At 35.3% G+C, this 9,846-nt stretch overlaps 1 protein-coding gene across 2 annotated transcripts; it reads left to right on the plus strand.

Moving 5' to 3' along the window:
- Positions 1–4,529: 4,529 nt before the first annotated feature.
- Positions 4,530–8,557, plus strand: LOC114181000 (BEL1-like homeodomain protein 1). 2 transcript variants are annotated; one of them, XM_028067319.2, is made up of 8 exons: positions 4,530–4,738; positions 4,983–5,140; positions 5,289–5,338; positions 5,506–5,626; positions 5,725–6,543; positions 6,818–7,191; positions 7,302–7,362; positions 7,442–8,557. In XM_028067319.2, the coding sequence occupies exons 5-8, from the start codon at positions 5,755–5,757 to the stop codon at positions 8,255–8,257; spliced, it is 2,040 nt and encodes a 679-aa protein (XP_027923120.2). In that variant the 5' UTR covers positions 4,530–4,738; positions 4,983–5,140; positions 5,289–5,338; positions 5,506–5,626; positions 5,725–5,754; the 3' UTR covers positions 8,258–8,557. The 2 variants fall into 2 exon arrangements, with proteins under 2 accessions (XP_027923120.2, XP_027923115.2); XM_028067314.2 differs by having other exon boundaries at positions 5,506–5,601.
- Positions 8,558–9,846: the final 1,289 nt, after the last annotated feature.

Consider the following 9,846-nt stretch of genomic DNA (forward strand, 5'->3'; position numbering starts at 1 on the left):
TTTGTGTCTATATTTAGTTATAAAAGTAGAATTGCTTTTAAAGAAATTAATCAAACTTATATTTTGCTGTGTATTTAATTTAAACTTGTCTTTTTTAGAAAAACGTAATGTTATTCGTGTTAACATTTTATAATATAATTCTATTTAAATTTTATTATGAAAACATGTGTATTTGTGTGTTTATTTTTTGTTATGATAATAAAATGTAATAAATTTAATAATAATAATATTATTATTAAATTAATATCCATGTTTGCAAGTATAAAATAATTTATAATCATCTTTTAAATAAATATCGAACAGACAAGGACAAATATATTTTTAAATAGTAAATTTAAATTACTGTAACCTCTATCCATTTTAATTAGGGATGTCAACGGGATGAGATATGGTATCGGTAATAGTTTTCCTGTATCTTATCAGTTGGATAAATAGTCGTGGTGTATCAGTATTCATATCTGTGTGGGTATTTATTATGCGAGTATCCACATATTGTTTTTAATATTTACGAATATCCACGGGTACATAGGTATTTATAAAGGAAAAATTATTTAATAACATATTTTAACCATAAATTCAAATAAAAATACAATGCATAACATTCATAAATTTCAAACAAAATGCAAATAACTCATTTAAATAGTGTTGGATGACAGTTTACAAAGAAATAAAGATTTTATTAGACCAATTGATAAAAAATAATACATTCAAATTCAATATGTTAATGTTTTTATCATGTTTTTTTAATCTAAACTAAAGTATAACAAATATGGATATTCATGAGTACTAATATTATAATATCTGTACATGTTCCGTTAACATACGGGTATAAAAATATCCATACTCGTTATAGATATCCATTTTCTACCTATCTGTTTTATTTACGAATACAGATAGATAATTTTTTTACATCCCTGATTCTAACTCATCGGACATCTCCTTCAAAATAAAACATTACTGTTTCTTTAGTGTGTGTATGTGTGATTGCGGGTTTAAAGAAGACAGGGAGGGGTACATTATTTAAAGCGATCCATTCTTATAAAATTATTAATTATATTTTATTCATAAAATTGGAATTTAAAACTATTAAAAATATTGAATGTAAGTTTTTGTAATCCTTGTCAACAACATGTCAACAGAGTTAAATATATAAATGAACAGTTTTACACGATGAGAAAACAATTTTAACAGGCGTAAATGTGAGCGAAGTTTGATTATTTTGACGGTTGTGAATGATTGTAGCTGAAAAATTCAAATATTTCTAGAAGTGTAGGAGTGGACTTATCGAAGAAATTATTTTAGAATATAGTTTTTTTGAAGTTTGATATATATCTGTATTCTGGTAGTGTATGGTTACAGAGATGCCGGGGGATGAAGAACTTGGTAGCAGGAAGTGGGGTGAGTGGGGTCGTTGGTAGGTGTGTCGTGGCCCCTTCACTTTTCTTTCAATATTACCCTCTTTTATTTCGGTCTTCACTCTCTATGGCCACCACAACACAACACAACCAAATCATAATAGTTGCGTCTTCACACGGCTATTCTATTCTATTCCTTCCATCAAAGATAACACCATTTACAAACTAACTCTCTCGTTTTTTCCTCCCTAATAAAAACATGGGTCCACTACACTACACAAATTCATGCCACTGCCAAGTCAAAAACCTCACGTGACACGCCTCAATCTTTTACTTTCTTCTTTTAACCTGCCCTTCAATTTTTCACCCCTTCTTTAGTAAACAATCATGCTTTTTCATCAATATATAGAATTGTTCAAATAGGAAATCTGTGACCTTCTTTTCAAGTCATTTTCTTCAGAAAAGAAATTGTGGAATAAGAAAAGCAGAGAGTCCCATGATAACAATATTGAAATTGATAGAGCAAACACACAAAAGGGACCATACACGGCCACTTACAAAATCCCCTTTTATATTATATATAGTCACACCCATAAACATGGACAGGGTGAGTTCAGGATCATCGCACAATGCGGTTTCCTTGATGTGATGTGTGCCAGTTATCTATTTGGTTAACTCAAAATCAACACAATCCAAAATTCTTTAAGGGGACACCGTGTACGGCCTTGTACATCTTTTCCTCCTATTCTTCTGATAAATACACTTGGATTAAAAAATTACTTACCTCATCATCTATTGTTACTTAATTTCCCACATTTTCTCACCATTAACTTAATCTCTACTTCTTTAATTGCAGTATTATGTCATCATGCATCTCCATTCTTTCTCCACACAAACATCTTATCCAAACTAATTCAATTCCGTGTCACCATCATCATGCTAATAAAACCTCCACCTTCTTAGCTAACTCTAGGCTTCCATAATTTCCATAATGCTTTTACTTTTACAAATCATTTGCACACAACATGCATCCAATTATATATAAGTTATTATATATATAAAATATTGATACAGGATGACAGATGACATCAATTATTCTGCGTGACAAAAGTTAAGTGGGTCAGATCACAATTAAATCGTGACATCTGAATGTTATGTTCTTAAGTAAAAAGAGTTACACTCTAATTATCGACTATAACTTTTGGTTTAGTAGTAATAAACACTCAATCCTATAAATTATAATTAAATCCCAAGTACGAATTTTAATCTCTAAGGTTTTTTTCCCTTTAATTAATTATATCGTCTAAACAATCACCCATATATAGTATAATAGCTGTATTAGCTCAACCGTATTTTTTTCATTTTTCTTAAATTTTAAATTTAAATAATACCCATATATTTAAATTTAAAATAGATTTAAAAAAAATCTCAGTAATTTTTAATAGAAAGACAACCTTGGTGAATGCATGGATAAATGTGGGGTTTCTTTCAATGGAAATTCAAAGGGATTATTAGAAAGAAATATATATAAAATTATGATCTTGAGCAAAATGCAATTAAGTATGAATAGTAAATAAAAGAATAGAATGAAAGAATTTAGGTTAAAAGAATAGAAAAGACAGAAAAGAAGATGAGTGAGTGGTGTGGATGGATGTACCTTTTTAAGTACAGGGTGAAAGTATTGAAAGATCTGACATATGAATATTCATTGAGTATCTATTATTATGTATGGAGTAACTGAAGAAGGCAACCTTTTACTCTGGTTTTCACAAGTGTCCGCGGGAGATCCAATGTGCTTTTACTAGCTGTGAAAACTGAAAACCTGGTTGTTGTTAATGCAACTGGGTCAAGAACAAAAAGTTGGCATGAGTTTTCACGAAAGAATCCAAGACACCTATGAAATAAATACTATTGACATTGATCTCTACGAGAATGACATGTTCATTATTAAAAGGCCATTCATAGACACTTTTATACACACATATACTATATTAATAGCGCGCCTACCATTATATATATATATATATATATATATATATATATATATATATATATATATCTTTTGCTCTGCTTTATGAATGGATATGATATGATATGATATACCCGAGCTAGCTAAATGAATGAATGTCCCCAACTTCGAAATTTGTAGTCCTATTAACATCACAGGCCTTAAATTTGTCACTGCTCATTCTTACACAATAATAGTTACTGATGGTGATTGAAAACTTCTAAAAGCCTGGGATGTAGAAAATAGCCGTTGCACTTCACAATTTTAATAAATATGGTTATTCTCTGTCTTTCCATGCGAATCATGGGGTTACCTCAAACAAGCTGGAAAGGGTTATTACTAATTATTTATTGGGCCGTGCATTTCCTTCTTTGTCAATTTCTTTCTACTCTCTGCTTCTTTTCACGCATCCATCCCACTCAACTCATCCTTTCGCTGCATTCAATATCTCTTCGCAGACAATTTCTGATAATTACCTTTTTTATTTTTTTGGGATAAGAAAACGAGACAAGGGATAATAGATTCATTTCTCAGAAATATTCAATTCTTTTATTTTGTTATGTTGATCATTGTGATATGCTGATGTCTGCTAGTATAGGTCTGATGCATGAGAGCCAAGAAGGGACCACTTTATTTAGGGGCTCATGATTCATAGACACATCATACATGCACTTGATTGGGACCCCTTGCTTTTTTAACTCGCTCTTTAACTTTTCTCTTTTTCCGGTTACACTTTTAATCTGCTAAAATTTACGCACTGTAGGGTAATTGGTAAAGTTTAGGAGATGATAAATAAATCTGAGGGATAATCATTGCAGGGGAAATACAACTGTAAATAATTTGGAAAATAATTTTGAGAAATATATTTTCAGCTTTTAAAGCATTAAAGTTGGTGTTATGGTAGTTGGTTCTGCGTTCCTTAGCCATTTAATTGCTTTATCTTCAAACTCAGGCATCCAACCACAAAAAATTCCCAAATAAGTTGATGAGAAAAAAAAATGGAAATTGCGAAAACGACAACGAGATATTTAATGGAGAAATGAGCAATGAGATCCCTCCACCCGCTTCTTGTCCATCATCATCCTCCTTTTTATTTTTTTTTTCTTTTTCTTTTTCTTATTAAACAAACAATTAATTGGGCTTTGCGGAAGGAGACGTTTCCTCGTTTTTCAGCTGTTTGTATCATCTGACACACCGTGATTGCATTTTCATTATATATTTTTTATAGATTTCTCAGCACAAAGCTACTCTCTCTCTCTCTCTTCAAAAGTTCTTTGTTGCTCATCAAAGGGTGCTTGGCTTGTGCATCAAATGATTTGAAAAGAGAGGGTCAAATCAAAAGAAGTTCCCCTGTTTTGATCTATTCATTTCACAGGTACTTGTTTTTCAAAAGAAAAAAAAAAGGGGCACTGAGGCAGGCATGTATGTGTGTATATGTATGCTCACTTCATTGTTCTCACAATTTCCCCCCAACCCAGAATTTGATATAATAAAAAAAGAATTTTTTAAAAAGAAAAAGATGATAAATGTGTGGATAATGAAGTGAAGAAAGATGGGCATCTTTTTCCCGAGTCTTTTTTAACCATCTCTCTCTTGAACTCTTTTTTTACCCTTTTCAGTTGGGGTGGAATTGCAGCGGATTTGAGTCTGACAGAGAGCTTTCCTCTTTGCAAGTGAAGCGACTGATGAAATCCCAACATAGATAGATAGATACATAGATCACAACATATGCACGTTGACAGCTCCGTTTGATCCATCAATTTCTTTCTGCTTTCATGTACGTTTTCGTTAGCCATAACTGTTTTGCTTTCATGGGTGAGACTAACTGTGCGTGTGCGTCTGTGCGTCCTTCTCCTTCTCTCTCTCTCTTTCTCTTTCTCGTACTTCTCAGCTCACTGCAAATCAATTTCTTCTTTCCCTTGCAGTTCAGAAACGATCATGAACCACGTGCGCACCCCAATTCTCCTATCACCAGGTACACTATACATACCATATCATTCATTCCATTAAAACTTCATCACAAAACCATGCACCGAGCGACTTAATTTGGAATCAACAACCACCGCAACACGATCTCAGATATTGTTATTCAGGTTTAGTTTTCATCGGTTTTCCCACTTCTGTTTGTGTTTGTTTGCTCAGGATTCCTTTGAGAGAGAAAAAACTACCGAAAGAGCTGCAATTATTGGGAGTTGTGTTGATGGGTTGATCCACAAATCGTTGCAAGATTCATCGCAGGTACGGCACAAATTCAACTACATGTGTAAGTGAGAGGTGCATGTTTAGGCTATGTGTGGGATTGGATGTGAACTTCGAAAGCATAGAGTAATAACTAACGTGGTGGTAGTGCTCTCTTTTCAGTGAAGTAACAACCTGTTATACCAAAAACCGATGGCGACATACTTTCATCATGGTAACTCCGAAATCCAATCCGGTGCCGCCGACGGACTCCAAACTCTTGTCCTCATGAATCCAGGTTACATCCACTACCCCGACGCGCCGTCGCAGCCCCCGCCCTCACACGCTGCGGGAAATCTCGTGTTTCTCAACCCCGCCGCGGTTGCCGGCGCCAACAGCAACAACAACTTCAACCCTCACGCGCCGCCCTCACACACCCAACAATTCGTTGGAATCCCCCTCCCGGCTTCCCAGGACCTCAACCACCACTCCATGCACGGGCACCACGATGTCTCGGCGCTGCATGGCTTCCTCCCACGCATGCAGTACAATCACTGGAACGCTTTAGACCCGGCCTCGGCGGCGCGTGAGACCCCACGCGCGCAGCAGGGCTTGTCTCTGGGGCTGGGGTCGTTCCGGGAGGGTCAGGCGCCGGGCATGTCCGGCGAAGACTTGCGCGTGTCGGGGAGTTCGCCGTCGTCGGCGTCTGGGGTTACCAACAATGGAGCTTCGGGCATTCAGAGCGTTCTCCTGAGCTCAAAGTACTTGAAGGCAGCGCATGAGCTTCTAGAAGAGGTTGTGAATGTTAACAATGGGATTGGCACTGAGTTGGGTAAAAAGAGTGGGGGACAGACGAAGGTGATTGGAGAATCATCCGCAGCAGGTAGTGGAGATGGTTCGGTTGGTGGTGAAGGAAACGGAAAACGTAGCTCTGAGCTATCAACTGCAGAAAGACAAGAAATCCAGATGAAGAAAGCCAAACTGATTGCCATGCTTGATGAGGTATGTGTAGTTCATTTTACTTACAACATCATTGGTTAAACTTCTCACGGGTTTTTCCCGTTTATGAACAACTCAATTGTTATAACTTTCACATTTTAAATGGATTTCCCATTTTTCAACGATTTAAATACAGTCTTGGTGTTTTTGGCTTTTCATGTTGGTATGAGTACTAGTGTTGGACTTGAAATCATAGCTTCATCTTATCTAATAAAAAGTGAATTGGGTTGATGTTGAATTAATGGATAGTTTATTGACGTGATGTTTGTGGTTGAAGGTGGAGCAAAGGTACAGACAGTACCACCAGCAGATGGAGATTGTGGTGTCATCATTTGAGCAAGCTGCGGGGATTGGGTCTGCGAGGACATACACGGCTCTTGCATTGCAAACAATCTCTAAGCAATTTCGGTGTTTGAAGGATGCTATTGCAGGACAGGTTCGAGCTGCAAACAAGAGCTTAGGAGAAGAAGATTGCTTTGGAGGGAAAATAGAAGGTTCGAGGCTCAAATATGTGGACCATCATCTGAGGCAACAACGAGCTCTTCAACAATTGGGAATGATCCAGCACAATGCTTGGAGACCCCAGAGGGGATTGCCTGAAAGATCTGTTTCTGTTCTTCGTGCCTGGCTCTTCGAACACTTCCTCCACCCGTAAGCACTTAACTTTCAGAAAAACTCTCTCTTCTAACTTCAAAAATCTTAAACTGTTAATTACTTGAAAGATTTGCAAGTTGTGCTGAAATAACTGAGTTTGGTTCCAGTTACCCCAAGGACTCGGACAAACACATGTTGGCAAAGCAAACAGGGCTAACAAGGAGCCAGGTAAGTGACATAGTAATGGTATTTAACTCTTCCATTTGATGAATGGTTCTTCGCATTAACAGTGCTGGGTGGATGACAGGTCTCAAATTGGTTTATAAATGCTCGGGTTCGGCTTTGGAAGCCAATGGTGGAGGAAATGTACTTGGAAGAGATGAAGGATCATGAACAGAATGGATCTGAGGATAAATCAAGCAAGAGCAATGAAGATTCTTCTACGAAAATGGCAGCACCACCAGAGAAAGGTCCTTCCGGTGAAACCGAGGCTAAAAGTTTCAATTCCAAACAAGAAGTTTCAAAGAGCCAGAACACTGGTATGGTTTCAATTTCTAGAGCATCAACGTCACCACTTGGTGGGAGTGTGAGAAACCAATCAGGATTCAGCTTCATGGGGTCTTCGGAGCTAGAAGGGATCACACAGGGAAGTCCGAAGAAAGCAAGGAATCATGAGATGATGCATTCCCCAAATAGTGTCCCTTCAATGAACATCGATGTGAAGCCCAATGAGGCAAACAATGAGCAACTCTCAATGAAATTTGGGGAGGAAAGGCAAGGTAGAAACGAATCCTCTTTCATGGGAAACCAAACAAACTTCATTGGTGGTTTTGGACAGTACCCAATTGGGGATATTGGAAGATTTGATGCAGAGCAGTTTGCTCCGAGGTTTTCAGGTAATGGTGTTTCCCTCACTCTTGGTCTTGATTCATTACCCGGAACTCATCAAACATTCCTCCCAAACCAAAACATTCAACTGGGTAGAAGCTTGGACATTGGTGAACCAAATGAGTTTGGTAGCATAAACACTTCGTCTCCTCACTCTTCAGCTGCTTATGAGAGTATCAGCATGCAAAACCCAAAGAGGTTTGCTGCACAATTGTTGCCAGACTTTGTGACCTGAATAAGACATTAAAAGGTGAGCAATGTGATTCCACAGTTTCTGAGTCCCTCACAATTTCTTCTTAGTTCCCTGCTTATGCGGGGAGTGGTGAACAATTGTAGTGTAAAGAAAGAAGGAATTTTACTTTAGTATAAGTTTATACCCTGCATAGAACCATTTGAGTTCTTAGATAGCTTAGGATTTGAAAGTATATGGTTGAGGTTGTATATTATTTTTGTAAGCTCTCAAGGTGGGATAGATGGATTGTTGTCATAAACTTTATTTTGGTAAAACATACCAATATATCTTCGATTGAAAATATGTCTTGTGCTTTTTCACATACTCATCAAATCACAACTATACATTCAAATAAATAAATAAATAAATGTTAGTAGTTAATTACCTTTGAGACCTGACCTAGCCAAAAGTAATTAATAACGACTTTTTATTATGTGGGTGGTGAACTCGTGAATTAACACATTATCTAATTCAATAATTCACTTCTAAGTTAATTATAATTTTGTGAGATAAGATTCCACTAAATATTACCTATCTACCTATTAATTATGATTAGTGTTTCTTAATCATTTAGTCGATCTTTAATAACTCTCAACGTCTCAATCAGTCCACAAATAAATAATTACCTTCCAATCTTCCATAACTTAAAAGATCACTCTCTATCTATTTCAAGTACTTAAGTAACTTGCACTTGTATTTAAACTCGTATTAAGAAATTGATACTAAATCAATAAGTTGAACTTAATAACTCTGAACATCTCAATAAGTCTACGAATAAATAATTACCTTCCAAAGTTCCATAATTTAAAAAGTAACCTCTATTCAATATAGAAAAATGGAGTACATAATTAACTTGCATTTGTAATAAGAAATTAATACTAAATTGATAACATTACAAAATCATATTTCACCAAAGAAAATGTTATTAAATTTAAGTGTGACTCTAATTTGAAGAAGATCCATAAATCATTCTTAAGGTCTTGGAGTGAAATTAATATCAATATCTTATATCTTGATACAATATGTGTGGTTTTAGATCTCATGGTGAATTAGTTTAAATAGTGTTAAAAATAATAATAAATGTCTAATAATCCTCCATACTAACTTTTAAAAACATATTTCATTAGTCAATATGATCTTCAAAATATTTAATGTAAAATTCATAAAATTAAGATGTAAAAGACTTCATGCATAATCTGCATTATTCAAAAACTAAATACATCAGATACCATCCTACGATAATTTCTTTTTTGCATTAAATGGTAGAACATGAAGATATAGATGCAATATTATTGGACAAGGCTCTAACAGCATGCTAGAATTGTGAACAAAAATTACCAATACTAGAAGGAGTTGGTTTGAAAATGAAAATGTAAGGGGTGGGAGAGGTTATGGTTCAAGTTTTTGGGTTTAGAGTTCAAGTACATCGGTAAAAAAATTAATAATTGATATTTTTCAATTCATGAACATATGGAGAAATTAATTATACTCACATTTCTTGTTTTTTAGTTATAGTACATTAAATTATTTAATTACAATAAAGTGTCACTAAGTATATTGAATGAATTGCTTGTAATTTTGATTTATCTTAC

This window comes from Vigna unguiculata, chromosome 1 (assembly GCF_037176805.1).
Source record: "Vigna unguiculata cultivar grain cowpea cultivar isolate G323 ecotype 2 chromosome 1, ASM3717680v1, whole genome shotgun sequence".
NCBI lineage: Eukaryota > Viridiplantae > Streptophyta > Magnoliopsida > Fabales > Fabaceae > Vigna > Vigna unguiculata.